The 22,777-nt window shown below is 57.2% G+C and overlaps 1 protein-coding gene across 7 annotated transcripts in view; it reads left to right on the forward strand.

Annotated features, from left to right (window-relative positions):
• Nucleotides 1-15,200, forward strand: part of SBF1 (SET binding factor 1) — a 74,725-nt gene extending 59,525 nt beyond the window's left edge. For 2 of the 7 annotated variants that reach the window (XM_054177920.1, XM_054177921.1), the window contains 16 exons: nt 1,512-1,708; nt 2,313-2,450; nt 3,359-3,451; nt 4,565-4,642; nt 5,819-6,003; nt 6,658-6,834; nt 7,623-7,724; nt 7,848-8,033; nt 8,130-8,256; nt 8,347-8,477; nt 10,141-10,371; nt 11,020-11,130; nt 11,293-11,504; nt 12,423-12,510; nt 13,201-13,332; nt 14,028-15,200. In XM_054177920.1, coding sequence (XP_054033895.1) covers nt 1,512-1,708; nt 2,313-2,450; nt 3,359-3,451; nt 4,565-4,642; nt 5,819-6,003; nt 6,658-6,834; nt 7,623-7,724; nt 7,848-8,033; nt 8,130-8,256; nt 8,347-8,477; nt 10,141-10,371; nt 11,020-11,130; nt 11,293-11,504; nt 12,423-12,510; nt 13,201-13,332; nt 14,028-14,126 — 2,287 coding nt within the window. In that variant the 3' untranslated portion in view covers nt 14,127-15,200. The remainder of the gene's footprint in view (nt 1-1,511; nt 1,709-2,312; nt 2,451-3,358; nt 3,452-4,564; nt 4,643-5,818; nt 6,004-6,657; nt 6,835-7,622; nt 7,725-7,847; nt 8,034-8,129; nt 8,257-8,346; nt 8,478-10,140; nt 10,372-11,019; nt 11,131-11,292; nt 11,505-12,422; nt 12,511-13,200; nt 13,333-14,027) is intronic. The other 5 variants (XM_054177922.1, XM_054177926.1, XM_054177924.1 and 2 more) reach the window with 3 other exon arrangements.
• Nucleotides 15,201-22,777: the final 7,577 nt, after the last annotated feature.

The following is a 22,777-nucleotide window of genomic DNA, read 5'->3' on the forward strand; positions in this document are numbered from 1 at the left end:
AAAGTTTAGGCTTGATCTTAGAAAGAAATTCATCCCATAAGGAGAGATTGGCCATTGGAATGGGCTGCCCAGGGAGGTGGTGGGGTCAGCATCCCTGGAGGTGTTTAAGAAGAAACTGGATGAGGCACTTAGTGCCATGGTCTAGTTCATTACATAGGGTTGGGTAATATGGACCTGGTGATCTTGGAGGTCTCTTCCAACCTGTTTGACTCTGTGATTCTGTCTGGCCAGGCTGGATCCAGGGGTCCAGTTGTGTTCAATGTCTTCATCCATAATCCGGATGAAAGCATGGAGGGCAACCTTAATGTGTTTGAAGACAACACTAAATTGGGTGGGATGTTGATCTGCTGGAGGGTTGGAAGATCTACACTTGTGTCTGGCCAGGCTGGATCCAGGGGCCCAGTGGTGTGCAGTGTCTTCAGTCTTAGTCTGGATGGGAGGGTGGAGGGTAACCTCCATGTGTTTGCAGACAATACCAAAATGTTGATCTCTTTGAGGGTTGAAAGTGGGATGTTGATCTCCTTGATGGTTGAAGGTTCTACAGAGGGATCTGGCAAGGCTGGTTCCATGGGACCAGTTGAGTTCAATGTCTTTGTCCATAATCTGGATGGGAGCATGGAGGGCAATCTCAATGTGTTTACAGACAGCACCAAATTGGGTGGGATGTTGATCTGAGGGAGAGTTGAAGGATCTACAGAGGGATGGATCCATGGGCTGAGGCCAAAGGAATGAGGATCACCAAGGCCAGCAGCTAGGTCCCACTGGAGGCAGAGTGGCTGGAAAGGGTGGAAAAGGACCTGGCAGGTTGGTGACAGTGGGTGGAGATGAGCCAGACTGTGCCCAGGTGGCCAAGAAGGCCACCAGCAGCCTGGCCTGGATGAGCAATGGTGTGGCCAGCAGGAGCAGGGCAGGAATTGTCCCCCTGGACTGGGCACCGGTAGGCCCACAGATGGAATCCTGGGGTCAGTTTTAGGCCTCTCACTCCCAGAAGGACATTGAGGGGCTAGAAGAGGTCCAGAGAAGGGCAACAAAGCTGGGGAAGGGTCTGGAGAACTTGTGAGGAGCAGCTAAGGGGCCTGGGGTTGTTGAGCCTGGAGAAAAGTAGGCTGAGAGGGAGTCCTTCTGGCTCTCTACAGCTCCTGAAAGGAGGCTGGGGACATCAAGGTCTTCTCTTAGGTGGTGGGGTTAGAGGAAATGGCCTCCAGTTGCCCTAGGGGAGGTTCAGATTGGCCATGAGGAGCAATTTCTGCCCCTTGAGGGTTGTCCTTGCCTGGCCCAGGCTGCCCAGGGCCGTGGTGGAGAGGGGTTTGGGAACTGTGGCGATGTGGTGCTGAGGGTCATGGTTTGGCGGTGTCCCAGCAGTGCTGGTTGTGCTCCATGACCATCAAGGCCTCTTCCAACCCAACCCCATTCCATGACTCCACGAGAGGCCCAGGCGCTCTGCCTGCCGCTCCGGGGCCGCGTGGGCGGTTCGGTGTGGTGAAGCTGCCGCTCCGTGTGTCCCTCCGCAGCTACCCCGGGCTGCTGATCGTGCCGCAGAGCATCCAGGACAACACCATCCAGCGGATCTCGCGCTGCTACCGCCAGAGCCGCTTCCCCGTGGTCTGCTGGCGCAACGCCCGCACCAAGGCCGTGCTGCTGCGCTCCGGGGGCCTCCACGGCAAGGGCGTCGTGGGGCTCTTCAAGTCCCAGAACGCTCCCACCCCAGGTACCCAGCCCTGCCCCCCGCCCTGGACACAGCCCTGGCACCCAGTGCAGACCACCTTGGGTCTGGTGACGGCCTTCAGACCCTTCCTTGGGTCCACTGTTGGCCTTCAGACCCTTCCTTGGGTCCACTGTTGGCCTTCAGACCCTTCCTTGGGTCTACTGTTGGCCTTCAGATCCTTCCTTGGGTCTACAGTTGGCCTTCAGACCCTTCCTTGGGTCTACTGTTGGCCTTCAGACCCTTCCTTGGGTCTACTGTTGGCCTTCAGACCCTTCCTTGGGTCTACTGTTGGCCTTCAGACCCTTCCTTGGGTCTACTGTTGGCCTTCAGACCCTTCCTTGGGTCTACTGTTGGCCTTCAGACCCTTCCTTGGGTCTGCTGTTGGCCTTCAGACCCTTCCTTGGGTCTGCTGTTGGCCTTCAGACCCTTCCTTGGGTCTGCTGTTGGCCTTCAGACCCTTCCTTGGGTCTACTGTTGGCCTTCAGACTCTTCCTTGGGTCTGGTGACAGCCCTCAGATCCCTCCTTGTTTCTGCTGATGGGTTGGCGACCTCTCCTTGGGCATGGTGCTGGTGGCAGAGGGGTGCAGCTAGTGGTTGTGTCCCCCAGGTCCCTCTCAGACAGACTCCACCAGCCTGGAGCAGGAGAAGTACCTGCAGGCCGTCATCAACTCCATGCCTCACTACGCCGACGCGGGTGGCCGCAACACCTTGAGCGGCTTCACCTCGGCCCACATGAGCAGCACCGGTGAGGAGCTACAGGGTGGGCTGGTGGCATCACAGTGGGGTGCAGGAGGGCTGGCAGTGGCCCACCAACCAGCCCTGGCGGGGTTTGTGGTCCATCATGGCACAGCCTGGGCTGCCGTCCCTGGTTCTCCATGTTGGAGGAGGCAGCAGAGCCTTCTCCAGGTGCTCTCCAGAGCTACCAGCGTTGGTTGGGTCTCCATGGGTAGGGGAAATGAGTCTGGGGAAACCCAGTAGCCATGGAACTCGAACTGCTGGGAGCTCCAGGCTGGGCTTGGATCTGGGTGGGAATGGACCTCATGGGTTGAGGTCCCGGAACCATCTGTAGTTGGGGTTTGCTGGAAGCCTTGGTAAGTCTCTGACTCCATGCCATCTCAACCATCCCATCCCATCCAACCATCTCATCCCAGTCATCCCATCCCTGCTGTGGAGGTGACCACGGTCCAAGAGGGATCAGGGAGAAAGCCAGCCAGGTGCTCCCCACACCCTGGGGAGGAGAGGACTTGCCCCAGGCCCTCCAGAACCTCTCCCTTGATGTTGGTGGACATGTCTGGAGCTCCAGCTGAAGGAGGGAGGCTCAGACCAGCAGTGGGGTGGCAGAGGAGTGACCTGCTGTGGTGGCAGAACCTCAGAGCAGGGAGCTGCTGATGCTTGGGTGATGCCCAGCTTGGAGGGTCAACCCCCCTCTCCTTAGCCACCTTCTCACCATGGCTCCAACTGGAAGCTGTCTCCTGCACATTGACCTCCTGCTCCCAGCCCTGGGTTCTCCTGCTTGCTGCTGCTTTCCCTCTCTGTCCTTTGTGGTCCCTTTCTGTCCCTCCTGAGTGGTTCTGGGGAGGTCCATGATGGGAGGAGCTCCCCGGAGCAGCATGGTGAGACCAACCAAGAGCTGACCTTCTGTTGGTGCCACAGATCTGTCCGACAGGAGACAACCCAAGCTGGGATCCCTCATGAAGCAGGTGATGGGAGGGAAGGACGATGGGCCCGGGACAATTAGCCGTGGAGGTGAGGACCTACAAGTGGATAACTGCCTCAAGGGGGTCTGGCTAAGACCTCCCCACCCCACCAAAACCTTGGGCCTTGTAGACTAGAGGCTTCCAACCCAGAGCTTTCCAGCCTTGGGGCAGCAGCAGGGAAGGCAGGGAGGGACCCACCACGGCAGCACTTCCCAGAGACATCTCCTTCATCCCACCTATCATCGCCATCATCACTCCATGGCTCCATCCCAGGTGGCCGAGTGCCTTGTTCCACCTTGGGTCTACAGCAACCTTAGTGTGCAGCTTGAGGTTGCTCTCATTCCACTGTGGGTCTTCTTCAACCTGCTGTCCCCCCTGAGGTTGCTCTCATTCCACCTTGGGTCCCCCTCAATCTGGTTTGCCCTCTGAGGTTTCTCTCACCCTATCTTGGGTGCCCCTCAGCCTGGTGTCCCCTCTGAGGCTGCTCTTATCTCACCATGGGTCCAGCTTGGATCCAAATGAGAATAGACCCCATGAGCCGAGGTCTACCTTGTGTCCCCCTTGAGGTTGCTTTCAACCCATCTTGGGTCCACCTCAGCCTTGGGTCTCCCTCAACCTGGTGTCTCTTCTGAGGTTGCTCTTATCACACCATGGGTCCAGCTTGGATCCAAATGAGAATAGATCCCATGGGCTGAGGTCTACCTGGGGTCATCCCTGAAGTTGCTTTCATCCCACCTTGAGTCCACTTCAACATGGTGTCCACCTTGCCCTAGTATCCCCCCTGAGGTTGCTCTCATGCAATCTTGGGTCCATCTCACCCTGATGTCTCCCAAGGTTGCTCTCATCCCACCTTGGGTCCATTTCAACCTGGTGTCCACTTCAGCCTGGTGTCCCTGCTGAGGTTGTCCTCACCCTATCTTGGGTTCTTCTCAGTCTGGTGTCCACCTCCCCCTGGTGTGGCCCCTGAGGTCACTTTCACCCTGTCTTGGTGGGGTTGCTCTCATCCCACCTTGGGTCCCACTCAACCCGGTGTCCGCCTCAGCTTGGTGCCAACCCCAGCTTGGTGTCCCCGCTGGGGCTGCTCTCACCCAAAGGTCCACCTCAGCCTGCTGTCTACCTCGCCCTGGTGTCCCCCCTGAGTTGTCTCCTCCTGTGCCCCCAGGGCTCGCTCACCGAGCTCGTGTCATCACCCTGTCCACCCCCAAGTGCGTGTCTCCAAAGGGCCGCGAGACCCCCCGAGGTACAGTGCCACCGCCCCCGACTTGAGTGCTAACCTCACCTGTCCCACCACACGCACACGCCCACCAGCCCCACCACTAACCTCCCAGTAACACCACCTCAGCCCACTAACGTCTCCACCGAGCATGTCCCTGGCTGGGGCCAGCTCCTGCCGGCTGTGGTGAGTACCAGGCTTGGCCCCAGCACCTCCACAACCGCCTGCCAGCTTTGCTTTGGGCTCCTTCTGCATCTGCTAGGGCTTGGTGGGTGGTGGTGTCATCATCATAAGGGTGGTGATGTTGCAGGTAGTGGTGGTGATGGTGTCACCAGAGATGATGTTGCTGGTGATGATGATAATGGTGGTGGTGATGTTGCTAGTGGTGGTGGTGGTAATGATGATGGTGTCACCATCATGGTGGTGGCAGTGATGGTAGTGATGCTGGTGATAGTGGTAGTGATGGTGGTGATGGTGTCAGTGTCGTGATGGTGGTGGTGGTGGTGATGGTTGTGGGGGTGATGGTGTCAGTGTCATGATGGTGGTGGTGATGAAGATGGTAATGCTGGTACTAATGGTGGTGTTGGTGGCGGTGGCTGTGATGATGGTGGCAGTGGTGATGATGTCACCGTCATGATGATGGTGGTAGTGATGATGATGGTGGTGGTGATGGTGTCACTATCATGATGATGATCATCCCCAGATGGGGATGATGGTGGTAGGGGTGATAGTAATCATGGTGTGGTGGTGGTGATGGTGACAATGATGTTGGTGACCTTCACAACGATGGTGTGATGGTGATGTGGTGGTGACCCTCACGATAGCGTGATGCTGATGATGGTGGTGATGATGATGGTGGTGGTGACCATCACAATGATGGTATGGTAGTGGTGATGTGGTGGCCGGGACTGGGGTCTGGTTGGCAGGGAAAGGGCAGCTCCTGGTGGTTTGTGTGCAAGTGCTGGGCGCTGTGGTTGCACAGGTTACTGGGCCACAGAGTCAGTCTCCATATCCACCAGGCAGAAGGTCCTACAGCGCCCAGCAAGGAGAAGGAGCCCAAGCAAAGCTGGGTCCCAGCACGTTCCCAGCATGCTCTTGTGGGGCGCTGGGTGGCGGCGAGCCGCTCGTGGCCGGGGTGGGGTGGTCACAGCGGACAGCAGGAGCCAGGGCCGGGTCGGAGACCCCCGTGCCGGTGTCTTGCAGGGAAGTGGGGCAGCATCCGGGCCAGCGGCCGCATGAGCAGCTACGCCCTCAACGTGGACATCGGCTCCCGGCTGGCCGGGAAGGACCTCCTGGGGGCCCAGCACAACGGCACCCCCTCGGAGGCCACCTTCCTGCGGCCGCACCGCGCCTCCCTCTACATCATCGGGGACAAGTCCCAGCTGAAGGTATCTCCGGGACCGGCGCCGCCTCCTGGCGGGTAGCGAGGGTGTCGCCATCGTGTGGTGGTGATGGTGTCACCGTTGTGATGATGATGTGGTGGTGATGGGGATGACAGTGGTGGGTCGTGATGGTGGTAGTGGTGATGGGTCTGTTTGGGGTGTTACTGAGACCTGGGAGTACTGGGTGACAGGAGGCTGAACATGAGCCAGCAGTGTGCCTAGGTGGTCAAGAAGGCCAATGGCATCCTGGCCTGCATCAAGAATAGTGTGGCCAGCAGGAGCAGGGAGGTCATTGTGCCCCTGTACTCAGCGCTGGTTAGGCCACACCTTGAGTACTGTGTCCAGTTGTGGGCCCCTCAATTCGAGAAAGAAGTTGAGTTGCCAGAATGTGTCCAGAGAAGGGCAACAGACCAAGAGGATGCAGTCTGAAGCTGTGCAGGGGGCAGGCTTAGGCTGATCTTAGAAAGCAATTCCTCACAGAGATTGCCCATGGGAATGGGCTGCCCAGGGAGGTGGTGGGGTCAGCATCCCTGGAGGTGTTTAAGAAGAGGCACTCAGTCTAGTGGATTAGTTAGGATTGGGTGATAGGTTGGACTTGATGACCTTGGAGGTCTCTTCCAACCTGGTTGATTCTGTGACCTGTTTTCCCTCCTGACCCAGGGGGTGAAGCCAGACCCGCTGCAGCACTGGGAGGTGGTGCCCATCGAGGTCTTCGATGTCAGGCAGGTGAAGGCCAGCTTCAAGAAGCTGATGAAGGCCTGTGTGCCAGGCTGCCCTTACATTGACCCCAGTGTCACCTACTTGAGGTCCTTGGAGGAGTCTGAGTGGTTGTCCCAGGTCAGTTGTCACCCAGAGGGTTTGGGGGAAGCCTGGTTTGGCCCCACATGGGGATGTTGTGGAAGAACACATGCTCTTATCTCCAGTAAAGTGAGTATGGGGGTCTGGATGCCATCTCCAGAGCTTTGCTTTGGGGTGGAGGACACCAAGGGAGCAAGATTGGTGTGAGGGACAAGGATGGAACAGTCTGGAGTCCTGCTTGGTGGCTCTGGACATGGTGGGGCTTGGTAGCTCCAGACTTAAACTGGCAGCACCCAGCTGGGGAAGCAGGACAGGACCTGCAGGACAGAAGGACATTGTAGAGGGTTGGTCCAGTGACACTAAACTGGGAAGAGTGGTTGATACCTCATCAGGTTGATGCTATCCAGCCAGACCTGGCCAGGCTGGAGAGCTGGGGGAGAGGAACCTCATGAAGTTCAACCAGGGCAAGTGGAGGGTGTTGTCCCTGGGGAGGAACCAACCCCTGCAGCAGTACAGGTGAGGAGCTGGGAAGCAGCTCCATGGAGAGGGCCCTGGGAGTGCTGGTGGACAACAAGGTCACCATGAGCCAGCAATATACCAGGGTAGCCAAGAAGGCCAAGGGTCTCCTGGGGAGCCTGAAGAGGATTCCTAGCCCAACTGGCTATTGTGATCCTGGGCAGCTGCTGTGAGCCTGCTTGAGCAAGGGGATTGGACTGGATGATCTCCAGAGGTCCCTTTCCGCCCCGCCCTGCTGGGATTCACCCGCTGCCAGGAGAAGAGGTCACAGCCTCCACCCAAGGAGTAACTCTCAACCCATCCTTTGGCAGATCCACAAGATCCTGCAGATTTCAGTGTTGGTGGTGGAGCTCCTGGACACGGGTTCCTCTGTGCTCGTCAGTCTGGAGGACGGCTGGGACATCACCACACAGGTGGGAGCCCTACACCTACCCAACACCGTATCTACCCGTGGCCAGCCACGTCCACCCGCCGCCAGCCACGTCTACCCACGGCCATTCCCCCATGAGCATCTCCAGACCCTGCTGTCCTCCTAGGTGGTCTCCTTGGTGCAGCTGCTGTCAGACCCCTACTACCGGACGCTGGAGGGCTTTCGCCTGCTGGTGGAGAAGGAGTGGTTGTCCTTTGGCCACCGCTTCAGCCACCGCGGAGCCCAGACCTTGGCCGGCCAGAGCAGCGGCTTCGCCCCCATCTTCCTGCAGTTCCTGGACTGTGTCCACCAGGTGAGCTGCAAGCTGGCCAGGCCTGGGCAGCTTCTTCTCGAGCAGACAACCCAACTGGTGGTTCCTTTGGAGGCCTCACCACCTTGCTCCTTGCAGATCCACCTGCAGTTCCCCATGGAGTTCGAGTTCAGCCAGTACTACCTGAAGTTCCTCAGCTACCACTACATCTCCAACCGCTTCCGGACCTTCCTGCTGGACTCCGACTACGAGCGCATCGAGCTGGGTGAGGGCTGGTGGGACCCACAGCCAACAGCAGCCCCCCAGAACCTTTCCACAAATGGTTCCACCTTCTCTGCTGTCTTCTTCTCCCCAGGTCTCCTGTACGAGGAGAAGGGTGAGAAGAAGAGCCAGCAGGTCTGCAAGTCCATCTGGGACTACATTGAGCGGCTGAACAAGAAGGCTCCTGTCTTTTTCAACTACATGTATGCTCCTGAGGATGGGGAGGTGAGAGCTCTGCAGCTCCTGCGGGACCAGGCCCTGGGGGCTTGGTCAACAGCAGCTGGAGATGAGCCAGGCTGTGCCCAGGTGGCCAAGAAGGCCACTGCAGCCTGGCTTGGGTCAGCAATGGTGTGGCCAGCAGGAGCAGGGCAGAGATTGTCCCTCTGGACTGGGCACTGGTGAGCCCACACCTGGAATCCTGGGGTCAGTCCAAGAAGGACATTGAGGGGCTGGAGCAGGTCCAGAGAGGGGCAACAAAGCTGGAGAAGGGTCTGGAGAACTTGTGAGGAGCAGCTGAGGGTGTTGAGTCTGGAGAAAAGGAGGCTGAGGGGAGACCTTCTGGCTCTCTACAACTCCCTGAAAACAGGCTGGAGCCAGGTACAGGTCTTCTGTTCAGCAGGTCTCCACTAGGTCTTCCGTCAAGTGACAGAGCGAGAGGAAATGGCCTCAAGTTGCCCAAGGGGAAATTTAGGTTGGCCATGAGGAACAATTTCTGCCCCTGGAGGGTTGTCCAGGCCTGGCCCAGGCTGCCCAGGGCAGTGGTGGAATGCCCTTCCCTGGAGGGGTTTCAGAGCCATGGAGATGTGCTACTGAAGGTGATGGTTGGTTTGGTGGTACCCTGGCAGTGCTGGGTTGATGGTTACACTCCATGACCAGGTCTCTCCCAACCCATTCTGTGATTCCATGGTTGATGATTCCTATGGGCACTCCAGGTTCTCCTTGCCCTTGGTGTTTGCTCACCTGGCTGGCCTTGCCCACCTGCCACAGCAGGACCCAGGAGATGGTCTCTGCCACCTGGAGATGACCTCAGTGGAGTCAGAGCTGTGAGGAGCTGGAAGAACACTGGCTGCAGAGGGTTGGGAGACCCCAAGCTGGACTTGCCAGGGTCTTGTTTTGGGCTCTTCACTACCACAAGCTGGGGACATCTTGGGGAGAGGAAGCAGCAGCTTCCCTTCTTGTGATCTTCCATGATCAGAAGATCATGATGGACCTCCAGATCCAGAGAGACCTCCTGGAGGCCTTTCAGGACCATGCTGTGGGACCACCAGAGCAACTTCAGCTGAGATGGGAGCTCCATAGTGTGGTAGCTGCATCATTAGGTTCATAGGATCACAGGCAGGGGTTGGAAGGGACCTCTGGAGATCATCAGGTCCAGCCTCAGTGGTCATTCAGGTACCATCAGGGTTGATGGAGGATGAGGTGTCCAGGGAGAGGAACTCTCCTGGGTTGCTGGTTCTTTGGAAAGCCCAAAGCCCTCTGCTGTGAGGACAGGCTGAGAGTTGGGGTTGTTCAGCATGGAGAAGAGAAGGCTCCAGGGTGACCTTCTGGTGGCCTTTCAGGACTTAGAAGCAAGCTGGGGACAGACTTTTGAGCAGGGCCTGTGGTGACAGGACAAGGGGTGATGGTTGGAACTTGAAGAGGAACATTTAGATGGGATGCAAGGGAGATGCTCTCCATGCTGAGGGTGATGAGACCCTGCCCCAGGTTGCCCAGAGAGGTGGTAGATGCCCCATCCCTGGAACCACTCCAGGTCAGGTTGTTTGGTGCTCTGAGCAACCTGCTCTAGCTGCAGATGTCCCTGGCTGCAGGGGGGGTTGGACTGGGTGACCTCAAAAGGCCCTTTCCAACCTAACACAGCTGATGGCTCTCTTCCACAACCCTCCTGCAGGTGCTGAGGCCGTACAGCAACATCTCCAACCTGAAGGTGTGGGACTACTACACGGAGGAGACCCTTTCTGAGGGCCCTTCCTACGACTGGGAGCTGACTCAGGGGCAGGTGGAGCAGGTAGAGGAGGACAGGCAGGACACCAGCGCTCCGCAGACCAAGCGCAGGATCATCTGGCCCTGTTACGACAACCGCAGCCGCACCGAGCCCGATGCCATCTCCAAGCTGCTGGAGGTCAGCAGGCTGCTGCTGCTGCTGCTGCCACCACCACCTCACCCACGGCTTTGGGGGCCCCTGGGGTGGGACACTGCTCCATGCATGCTTGGACACCTGCGTGGAGTCGGCACCACCATCATGTTGGCACCATCAGCACCCAAACCTGGGTTTGGGTTCCTTGTGGTGTCACACAGCACAGGGACACAGGGTTGGTGTTGGCACCATCAGCACCCAAACCTGGGTTTGGGTTCCTTGTGGTGTCACACAGCACAGGGACACAGGGTTGGTGTTGACACCATCAGCACCCAGATCTTCTGGGTTTGGGTTCCTTGTGGTGTCACACAGCACAGGGACACAGGGTTGGTGTTGGCACCATCAGCACCCAGATCTTCTGGGTTTGGGTTCCTTGTGGTGTCACACACCACAGGGACACAGGGTTGGTGTTGGCACCATCAGCACCCAGATCTTCTGGGTTTGGGTTCCTTGTGGTGTCACACACAGCACAGGGACACAGGGTTGGTGTTGGCACCATCAGCACCCAGATCTTCTGGGTTTGGGTTCCTCATGGTGTGACCAGGGGTGAGAGCACAGGGACACATGGTTGGAGTTGGTTGACCCCTGGGACAGGGCCATTGGTTCCATGGATTTTTCTCCCCTCCTTTCCAGGAGCTGCAGAACCTGGAGATGGAGCTGGGGCAGGTCCCGGAGCGCTGGAAGGAGACCTGGGACAAGGTGAAAGCCTCACAGCGCAGCGAGGCACGGCAGGAGGGCAGCAGGGTAGGTTGGTTGGAGCTGAGGGCTTGGGTGACCTTCTCCAAGGCTGTCCCAAGCCCAGCAGGCTTTGGCCCTGCAGCCTGGGGCTGAGGAGAGCAGCTGGAGCTGTGCCCTTGGGAAGTGGGGACAGCCTTCTTCTCACACTGCGTCCTCTGCTCCCCGCAGACCCCCAGCTCCCTGCTGATGTCCTCTGGCCTGTCCCACCACCGGCGCTCTCTGGGGGTCTACCTGCAGGAGAGTGGAGTGGGCTCCAGCCTGAACCTGAGCCTGGACAGCGACACCAGCAGCACCTCCACCCCCTCCAGCGGCAAGCAGGGCGGCCGCAGGAGCACCTCCACCCTCTACAGCCACTTCCAGATGTCCGAGAGCGAGAACAGGCAGGGCCCAGGGCTGTGGGCTGGGCAGGGACCTACTGGAGCAGGCCCAGAGGGGGCCACAGCAGTTATGGGAGGGCTGGAAGCCCTCTGCTGTGAGGTCAGGCTGAGAGAGTTGGGGTTGTTCAGCCTGGAGAAGAGAAGGCTCCAGGGTGACCTTCTGGTGACCTTTGAGGGCTTAAAGAGGGTCTACAGGAAAACTCCAGAGGGGCTTCTGAGCAGGGCCTGTTGTGACAGGACAGGGGGTGCTGGTTTGAAGCTAAAGAGATACAGTGATACTGGATGGCAAGAAGATGTTCATCACTGAGGGGGTGGTGAGACCCTGTCCCAGGTTGCCCAGAGAGGTGGGAGCTGCCCCATCCCTGGAACCATTCCAGGTCAGGTTGTTGCAGATGTCCCTGCTGACTTCAGGGGATTGGACTGGATGACCTTTGAAGGTCCTTTCCAACCCAACCTATTCCATAATTCTGTGATTCTGGCTCTCTACAAACCCTGTAATGGAGCCTGGAGACAGGTGGCCATCCAGATCTTCTCCCAGGTGATGGGACAAGAGGAAGTGGCCTCAGGTTGCCCCAGGGGAGGTTCAGGTTGGACATGAAGAACCATTTCTGCCCCTTGAGGGTTGTCCAGGTCTGGTCCATGCTGCCCAGGGCAGCGGTGGAGTCCCCATCTCTAGAGATGTGGTGCAGAGGGCCATGATTTGGTGGTGCACTGGCAGTGCTGGGTCCAGTGGTTGGAATCCCATGACCTTCAAGGTCTCTTCCAACCCAAACCCAAACTGGGTTTCTCTGAGGGGTGAAGATGTTTGGGTTGTGCAGAGTGTGGACCCCAACATCTTCTCATCCCCAGTGCCACTGGGGTGCAACAGCTGAACTTCAGCCCTGTCTCCTTCCCACCCTAACCCCTGTGTGGTCCGTGCAGGTCCTACGAGGGGTCTCTCTACAAGAAAGGAGCCTTCATGAAGCCCTGGAAGCCTCGCTGGTTCGTGCTGGATAAAACCAAACATCAGGTACTGGATGGTGGGGGTGACCCCAGGGGCTGTCCTTCAGCCCTTTCTCCTCCCCATCGCCTCTGCTCTGTGTGGGGCCAAGAAGGCCAAGGGGCTCCTGGGGGTCATGGTGTGGGCAGCAGGTCAAGGGAGGTTCTCCTGCACCTCTGCTCTGCCCTGTTGCAGCCACAGCTGGAGAACTGGGTTCAGTTCTGAGCTCCCCACTGCCAGAGAGAGTCCAGTGGAGTCTGGGAACCTGCTGAGGTCAGGAGAATGGCAATGAAGCTGTTGAAGGGTCTGGGGAAGAAGGAGAGGGCTGTGGAGAAATTGTGAGGAGGAAAGGCTGAGAGCCCTGGGACTGCTGAGCCTGGAGAAGAGCAGCCTGAAAGAGCATCTGCTCAATGCTCAGCAAGAGCTACCGGGTGGAGGGCAAGAGGATGTGGTCAGACTCTTGTTAGTGGTGCTCAGGGACGGGACAAGGGGCAATAGGCACCACTGGGAGCCAGGAGGTTCCATCGGGAGCAGCTTGTTGGCTGTGAGGGTGCTGGAGCTCTGGAGAAGGCTGCTTGGAGAGGTAGTGGAGTCTCTGTGGCTGGAGGGACCCTGGGCAGGCTGCTGCGGGTGCCCTGCTGCAGCAGGGAGGGATGCTGGGCTGGATGAGCTCCAGAGGTCTCTTCCCACCCCACCACCATGCTGGGATTGTGCCCACAGCTGCGGTACTACGACAGCCGGATGGACACGGAGTGCAAAGGGGTCATCGACCTGGCCGAGGTGGAGTCCATCACCCCGGGAACCCCCACCATGGGAGCTCCCAAGACCGTGGATGAGAAAGCCTTCTTTGATGTGAGTGTGCACAGCAGCTCATGGCTGCCTTCACGGCCCTGAGAGAGATGGGCTGGTGGCCTTCCACTGTCTGAGGGAGGCTACAGGGAGCCTGGGAAGCATTTTTAGAAGGACCTGTGGTGATAGAGCAAGGAGCAGTGGTTTGCAGCTAGAGAAGGTTTAGGCTGGACAACCTAAACGTAAGGATGTTAGGAGGAAGCTCTTCACCAGGAGGGCAGTGGAACAGGTTGTCCAGAGATGTGGTGGAGGCCCCAGGGTCAGATTCGATGGGGCCCTGAACAACCTCCCAGGCAACCAGCACCAGAACAAGAGGACACAGTCTCAAGCTGTGCCAGGGGAGGTTTAGGCTGGAGGTTAGGAAGAAGTTCTTCACAGAAAGAGAGATTGGTCATGGGAATGTGCTGCCCAGGGAGGTGGTGGAGTCACCATCACTGGAGGTGTCTAAGTAGAGACTGTATGGGGTGCCATGGTTGAGCTGATTAGATGGTGCTGGGTGACAGGCTGGCTCGATGAGCTCCAAGGTCTCTTCCAGCCTGGTTAATTCTGCATTCCGTATGAGCAGAAACTTGCTCTGGTCAGAGATGTCGCTGCTGCCTGCAGTGGGGTTGGGCTGCATGAGCTTGGAGGGATGTCTGGGGGCCGGGCTGGTGGTGCCCCCGGGCACGCCCCATGACTCCTGTGCCCTCCTGCCGCAGCTGAAGACCACGAAACGCGTTTACAACTTCTGCGCCCAGGACGTGCAGGTGGCCCAGCAGTGGATCGACCGCATCCAGAGCTGCCTGTCGGACGCCTGAGCGCAGCCTCCCGCGGAGCCTCACAACTCCCTGCACAGACACCTCCCGGGCCCTGACCCCGCGGAGCACGGGCGGCTGCCCAGGCTGGTGTCCCAGCCGGGGCTGGGACTGATGGAGAAGAAGATGGAGGATGAGGATGCTGAGGAGAAGACCTTCCTTCCTTCCCATCTGCCGCGCGCCGGCGGTGCCGGCCCGGCCCGCGGCCGGGCGGCGGCGGGGGCAGGACCAAGGTGTGACACGGTGCTTGGTAGGACTGTGGTGGAGGAGATCCTCACCTCGAAGCGGGCTGGTGGGGCTGGCAGGAGTCTGTCTCCCCCGCCCCCTCACCTATGTCCCCTCATCCTGTCCCCCCAGAGCCTGTCTGAGCCCTGTCATTAGTGTGTCCTCCACAGCCCCCCTGCCCCGCACCAGCTGGAGAAGTTGCCAGGGTGTCCCTCACCTCCACCCCACCCCAAGCTGCTGGAGAAAGGCAGGAGCTGCCACCTCCCTTGTCCCGCCACAGCTGCCAAAGCCCCTGCTGCGGGGGCACCCAGCCCTGCTCCCACCGGCTGCCACCACCCTGCAGGGCAGCAGATGACCCAGCAGTGGTGCCAGGGCTTTGCTGCTGCAGCTCAGGCTGGTGGCACCGGTGGAGGGGACCCAGTTGGGGCACTGGGACCATCCTGCCCTGGGGGATGACCTGTCCCAATCCTTCAGGAACTTGGCCACACTGCTACTGACTGCCCCAGGACGGTGGCAGGTGGCACCTCAGGCTTTGTAGCTCAGGAGGGGACATGGCCACAGCCACTCTGCTGCCAGGTGACAAAGGTGGCACAGGGTGGTGGGCACAGGGTGGTGGTGGTGAGCACGTCCCCCATGGGAGATACCAAACTGACTGTCCTGGTTTGCTGCCCCCTCTTCCCCTGGCTGTGGTGGTGGGGTGGGGAGGGACACAGTAAGACCACCCCACCCTGAGGTGGCAAGGGTCCTGCTGGGTGTCCCCAAGGGCTGGCACAGGGCTGGGCGCAGCAGCAGTGGCAGGTGCCACCTGCTCTCTTTGCACAGGTTGCCCCCCCCCGGCCCCAACCTCCCACATCCCCCAAGCTCCAACTTTCCCCCTCACTGCCCCCCAACCTCCCACCCCACTCCCCACCACTACCTGGGGGGTCCCACAGGACCCCTTCCCCAGAGCCCAACTTCACCCTGGGGTGGAGGGGGGGAAGATGGCCAACTCCCCTCTTGTCCCCACACAGGGATCTGGGGGGGGAGGGTGTGGTGTGGTGGAAATCTCTCGGTACAGAACCAGCTCCTGCAACACCTCAACCCCACCCCCTGCACTGTCCCCAGGGGTTGTCCCCTCCCACCCCTCACCCCCCTGGATGTCCCTACGGTGTCCGCCCCAGCTCCAGCTTCTCCTCCCCCTCTTGTTTTTAAGGAGGACAATGTTATATTGCAGAGATCTTTGTACAGTCTTAACCCCTCCCCCACAGAAATCCCCCCCACCCCCCGCTTGGTTTCACCCAACGGTTACGACTGTGGCAGGTGGCTCACTAGGACCACAGGAAGGGTTTCGTGTGGTCCTACCTGAAGCAGGTGTAGATGATGGAAGTTCTTGTACATTGTGTCCACCCCCCACCCCCAGAGTCCTTGTATTGTATTGTGCCTAGAGAGGAAAGGGTTAAATTCTATACAGAGAAACTAACGGTTTAATAAAAAAACCTCACGGGACAGCTGCCAGCTCCTGCTGCCTCCTCTGCCGCCCCCTCGGGCCCTGCCTCGCCCCAGCAGGGACTTGAGCCCAGCTCGACGGACGGGCAGCAGCAGGGCAAGGGCCACGGGAGGCTGTGCTGGTCTCCCAGGTTCTGCAGGGCCCGTGGGCACCTTGGTTGTGCTGGTCTCCTGAGTTCTACATGGCCTGGGGGGACCTTGGTTGTGTTGGTCTCCCAGGTTCTGCAGGGCCCGTGGGCACCTTGGTTGTGCTGGTCTCCTGAGTTCTACATGGGCTGGGGGGACCTTGGTTGTGTTGGTCTCCCGAGTTCTACATGGCCTGGGGGGACCTTGGTTGTGCTGGTCCGTGTGCCCCTTCATGGCCAGCGGGGACTCAGGACAGTGCAGCCTTGAAGGACCAACCTCCCCTGTCTTGCTCTAGTGAGTTTTTGTCTTCTCCAAGGAAAAGTGGTTTGATGGGCCCAGTGCCACCACAGCTCAGCCGTGGACCAGGAGAACCTAGTCCCAAACCTAGGTCTGGTTCCTCTGGAGCAGCCACCCTGAAAGCTTCACAAGATCCAGCAGCAGTGACCTTCTGGAGTTGCCCCTGGCCACAGCCACCAAGTCTGGGACACCCTGAAAAAATCAGCATCGAGCAAGGAGGCTCCAGCAGCACCAAAGGTTTTAGAGGGGCACCAGGGACCAAGCTGAGATGCCACCAGGGTAGTTGGTGCCTTCAGGCTAGCCCTCCTCCTCCTCACCTTCTCCCTGCCCTCACCTTCTCCATATTCTCTTGCCTGTCTTCATCTCCTGTCCTCAGCTTCTGTCTTCTGCCTGCCCCCACCTACTCTCTGCCCCCCCTCCCTCTCCCCAACTCCTGCCTGGCGCCTGCCCTGCGCTCCTGCCCTGTGATGCTGGTGCCCCCCGAGCTCGGCAGGCCCCGCTGGGAGCCGGGGTGGGAGTGAGGCTGCAGGAGGGGGCAGGATGGAGAAAGCCACCACAGGGACCTGGAGTTTTGGAGCTTTTTTTTTATTGGTAGTTGGAATTTTTACAGCCTAAAACTTGACAACAGAGAGAGAGAGAGGCAGAGTGGAGGGGGGAGGGGGGAGGGGTACTTTGCATTTTTTTGTCTTTTTTTTTTTCCCTCTTTTTTAGAAAAAAAAAAGGGGGGGTGAGGAAAAAAAAGATAAAAAAACCAAACAAAACCAACAAAAAGAAAAGAAAATATCCCCAAGCCCCCCAAATGCCCCAAAGCCAGCAGCAGCCAATTTCCCACAGAAAAAGGGAGGGGAGGGGTTGTGGTTTGGTTTGTTTGGGACTTCCTTCAGGACTGAACACGGAACTGGGGCAAAAAGAAAAGGCAGTAAAGGTAAAACCTGTCCCCTCCTAGCCACCAAGGTGCAGTCAGGGCTCACAAAGACCTGCAGGCAACAGGGAAGGGCAGTGGGCAGCATGAGAAGAAGGCTTCTCTACCTCCTGGCACTCAAAGCACCACCCCCAGCAGAGAAGAAAAGCCCCGGGAAGTGAGCCCAGGGGACGGACACTGCCCCACCCCAACGCCCTTAGCTATGTCCCTCAGAAGTGGGATGAGCCCAGGGGGTGAGCCCAGAATCCCACCACACCGAGCCATGTCCTCAGCCCTTATGTCCCTGAGAAGTGGGATGATCCCACCCCATCAAGCCACGCTCTCATCCCCTATGTCCTTCAGAAGTGGGATGGTCCCAGCATCCCCCCTGCCAGCCAAGTTCTCACCCCTTCTGTCCCTCAGAATGGCTTATTGCTGTCAGAGGGGACCTCACCTCCTGGCCACCTCTGCATGGGTTGCTTGGGTTGTGTCAAGGTATTGATTCAGCCCCTCCGTGCTCCACCTCAATCTGCCACCTGGGATTCTGCCTGGAAAACCTGCCCCAAGCTGTTCCTCCAGGGAGGAGGAACCAGGAGGGCAGATTTTGAGGTGAAACTTGGGCTCCTGGGGACACCTGGACACACAAGAAGATTCTGGGGGAAGAGCAGAGGAAAATCCCAGAGGCATGTGGGTGGGTTTGGATATAGAGCTGCAAAATCCAGCTAGGACCCATCTGGATTTAGAGGATCTCCTGCCCTCAGCAGCCCAGGGAGTTCTCAGCCCACATGCCCCATGGCCAAGCTTTCAGCTCTGCCTTGGTTGTGACACAGGGACCGCAGAGGTGACCATCTCCATGGTCTTCTCGGAGCAGCCCCCAGCAGCAGAACGCAGCCCCGGGATGGTTCCTCACCCCCCCAGAGCTGGAGCTCTGCTCCTTTTGGGAGATGCCTGGAGGAACCTGCCCAGCACCACCACAGCCACTCCAGCCTCCCCTTCTCCTGGAGAGAAGCAAATCCTCAGGGTTGGGGATTTTCAGTTACAATGAACACTTTGAGGTCCCTCGGCGCAAGGTGGCAACTGGTAGATGTGCAAGGGTGGAAGGGGCCCGCAGTCAAACAGCCAACCATGCCCCTCACCTCAAATCCAAACTGCAGCCAAAGGGGAAAGCAACTGATGGAGGATATGGGGAAGCCCTGGAGATGCACCTCCAGAACCTCCAAGTCAACAGATCTTGGGCCAAGGAAAATCTGAAGGCTTCAAAGCTGCCAAGTGCAAAATAAGGGGAGGGGGCAGGGTGGGGGCCTGGTGAGGTGGGAGAAGCAGAGCCTGCAATGAAGCTTCTGTTTGCTGGGGCAAGCTACAAGCTCTAGTGAAAAGCATGGTTAGAACCAGGGATCACCAATGGTACCCACCCCGTTACCTCCAGCAGCGAGCTAGTGCCACTCCGCAGGTTGGGTCGAAGAAAAGCTTCCCAAAACCCCAACTGGAGACCCAAAGGTGGCCACAGAACTTCCAAGGTTCAGCTGAAGCTGCTGCTCCCACTTGGTTTGGACACAAAAGACAAAGACGAGACACAAAGGAACCCCCAGTCACAACTCAACCACCTTTGCCATGAGCCTCACCAAGGAAAAGGCCAAATGACCACGAGAAGGTGGCCAGAATGACCAGAAAAAGGCCAAAACCACCTGAAGAAAAAAAGGCCAAAATTACCAGAAAGAGGCCAAAATGACCAACAGAAGACCAGAACAACCAAAAAAGGCCAGAACCACCTGAAAAAGGCCCAAATGACCAACAGATAAAGGCCACAGTAACCAAAAAAAGGCCAAATCCACCAGAAGAAGGCCCAAATGACCATGAGAAAAAAGCCACAATGACCAGAAAAAGGCCAAAACAACCAAGAGAAAAATACCAGAAGGACCAAACCAGGCCAAATCCACCAGAAGAAGGCCAAAATGGCCAAGAGAAGATGACCAGAAGGACCAAAATCACCCTAAAAGGCCAAAATGACCCACTGAAAAAGAACAGAAGGCCCCCAAAAGGGCAAGTCCTCCAGAAAAAGGCCAAACCCACCAAAACAAAGGCCCAAAGGCCCTTGAGGGCTTTTTGTGTTCAACCTGAAAACTGCTTCATCTACCACAAGAAAACATCAACTGGGATAAAAAAAGAGCTCCAAGACCCATCAGGAACTGAGACCTTCTTCCACCTCAGCCTAGCGGAAGCCAATCCCCAGCAGGTCCCAACCCTTCCCCAGTACCTTGGATGGTTGGATTTGTCCCAGGGACGGAGCCAGTTCAGAAGGTGCACCGTAACCAACCCAGAAGTCATCTTCAACCCCCAAAAAGCTCTGAGAAAAATAGTTTCAGGTGAAGTTAGAAATATAGACCTCTCTAGAAATAGTCCCTATTTACATTGACACCCGGTGATGAGGAGCAGAAGAAAGGAAGATGAAGAACCTTGGCCCATCCCCAAGCTCTTGTCCAGCACCCCACCACTCTCATCCTGCCTCTTCCCTGCCTTTGATCAGGGACAACCTTCCAGGAGCAGAGGAGGAAGTTGATTATACCCAGAAGAAGTTAGGAGAACAGGATGGGAAAACCATCTCAAGGAGAGCCAAACATCTCCATGAGCAGATGGAAGTGGACTTCTCACCTCAAAGCCTGCTCTTTAGGTTACCAACAAGGCTGGGAGAAGGACTCGTGGTCTTCCTTCAGATCCCAATAAATCTTTTCATCACAAAGTCTCTCTTGGTCTCTTCCATCTCAGGGTCCAAGCACACAAGTCTTGGGTTGTCCAAGTCCTCAGGCATGTGTGGGAAGGTCATGGTCTCATGGATGCTCTAAAAGTACCTACAGTATCTACAGCCTGGCCGTTGGTCTGGACACCTCAACCAGCCAAGAGCTCTTCAGGCTGCTCTGACACCTCTGCAACACCCAACATGGCCACCATCTCCACACACTTCCTTGGACCCAAACTCAGGCCTCCATGGGAAAAACCCAACCCCAACCACCACCTCTGGCCCAAGGCCCATTTCTGGGTGCGTTATTACCTTCTGAAGGCTCTGTGATTAACCTCCACAGGAGATTTGGACACACCTGGGTCCTGAAGGGCAGATCCAGCTCCAGGGCTCTTGGTGAGCTCCAGCTCTAGCAACACAGCCAGCCATGAGGTACCTCCAAGCCCAGGAGAACCCCTGGGCTGTAGCCACCACAAGGAGGTGCCACAAGAATCTTTATCTCACCTACCACTGAGACCTTCACCAGGAGAACACAGGCCCAAGGGAGCTTTTAGTGCTCCATGACTCAATCTGGGCACCAACAGTGACCAACTAGCCATGGATCTGCTGCTGGTTGGGCCAATAAATGGCCAAGGACAAGCTGGGTCACACCAGTGCCACCAGTATGTGTTCCTGCCAGTGTCACCCAGATGACCAGCCTCAGTGGATGCTCTTGTCTCTCGTATTGGTGACCATGTTGATGCACCCTTGGACATCCCGGTTTAGGGCGAGGGCAGCTCATGACCTGACCCATGTTCCCTTTCCCACGATCTGCAGGATCCCACCAAAGAACATCCCACCAGTACAACCCCAAAGGGAGCAACTGGCGTGTCCTGGTGCCACCCTTGGTTTGAATTGGGTTGGGATTTGACTGCTCCCAAAACTAGGAGGAACTTGGCCAGAAGCAGCTTGTTGGTAGCTTCTCAAGTGACTTTTTGGAGGTAGAACCCAATTTCTTAGGTAGTTTCGCTAACACTTGGAGGACAAACTCAACATGCAGCTTGCAGGTGGCCCACCAACAAAACCTTGTGCTTGCCAGGAGGTAGATCACATTTACCTGCACTACTCCAGGGCCAATGTTCTGCTGCTCCAGCCACCACCACCAAAGCTCCTTTAGAAGGAACCTGCTCTCCTCACAGGCCCTCATCCTCCACAGAAAGCCATGGACCTCTGCGTGGAGATAACCATCCCCAATGCCATCCTTCCCTGGCTTCTGTGGGAACACTGAGGTGTGAGCTGGTGAGGAGGCAGCATGGAACACCACAAGATCTCCCGGTTCTCCAGGTACCACCAGTCAACAGGTTCTGCTTGAGATGGTCCTCAAACCATCTTCACACCCTGACTCCTGCTCAAAGCCCAGGGAAGGAGAAGGGAGCGGGCGGAGAAGGGAGCAGGTGATGTTCCCTGCAAGTTGGTCACGGTTTGGTGTTTAAGCCTTGGCAGGAAAAGAGGTAAAAGTTTCAGTGCAAAGTCACTGCCATGTGGTGAAGAGCACTCCAGAGCAGGAGCACAGGATGTGAGAAGCCCTGAATGTGAGGAGCACCAAACACTGTGGTAAGTACCTGACAGGAGGAGCCCTGACCTCTTGGCCCATGGGCATGCCCTCCCAGTGCCGTCTCAAGCAGAGCAGCCCAGCCCAGCCCAGCTTCTCATACAACCCCCAGTCCAAGCAGCTCCTTCAACACCTACCAACCAAAGCCCACGTGGACGCGGCACCCCAGAGGTGTCCACACGCGCGCCAGGACACACCCAGACGAGGAACGAGCAAGGTGAGGACCAACAGCTGGAGAGTTCCTTACAGCATTCCTAGAAGGTGCTGGAAAACCAAGCTTTGAGCATCAAAACGAGGTGGGCTTCCATAGTTTGCATCGGTCCAAACCACTGGAGAAAAGAAGCAGTAGATGAGGAAGGATCTGCCCTTGATAAAAACTCCTCGAGCTTCATGGAGAGAAGCGTTCCCTCCATGAACTATGGAGAGCTGTCCAAAGTGAAGAGGGAGGCTGGACTTGGTCACCCCAAGCCTCCTGGAGACAAAGTAAGGCATCATAGATGAGATCATCCATCCTAGAGGACCCATATCCTCCCTCTTCTCCGTTGGCTTTTGCCAGAAGGTTCCTCTGACAACGCACATGGAAATTCCTGCTCAGGTTCTCCAGACACCTCCCACCAGCCAGCAGCTCCATGGAATGAAACCACCCAGAATCACTTCCTCATCTAAACAAAACCATGCCCTGTCAAGCTGCCAATTTCAGCCAGGATGAAAGCAACAGAAGCCCAAAGCCACTTCCAAAGAACCTTCAGCCTTCACTGAGATGAGCTTCAGAGATAGGGTAATGCTCTGAGTACCTCCAAGATGTCCTTAAATACTACCAAGGTGTACTTAAGTATCTCCAAGATGTCCTTAATAACTCTAAAATGTCCTTGATAGTTCTAAGGTTTCTTTAAATACCTCCAAGGTACTCTCAAATACCTTAAAGGTGTCCTTAAGTATCTCCAAGGTGTCCTTAAACACCTTCAAGGTGTCCTCAACTACCTCCAAGGTGTCGATATCTGCTACCCAAGGCCTCTAAGCATCATTACTGATGACTAACTCCATCCAGCAGCTAAGGCACTGTCCAGAGCTTCATGGAACCCACCCTGGTTCCTTGGCCAGAAGGACTTTTTGTCATTTTTTTTCCTCTTTTTCTCAAGCTGTCACAAAAATATGAAATGAAAACTTCAACCTTCATCTTGAGCTGTGTTAGTGATGATGGGAATCGTGTGCTTGTGGTGGCCAAGCTGGAGACAGGGCACTCTGTTCTGAAGAACAGGACTAAATGGCCTCAACCCGCACCAGGAGAGGTTTAG

The sequence above is a fragment of the Dryobates pubescens genome, chromosome Z, assembly GCF_014839835.1.
Source record: "Dryobates pubescens isolate bDryPub1 chromosome Z, bDryPub1.pri, whole genome shotgun sequence".
In the NCBI taxonomy this organism is placed as follows: Eukaryota; Metazoa; Chordata; class Aves; order Piciformes; family Picidae; genus Dryobates; species Dryobates pubescens.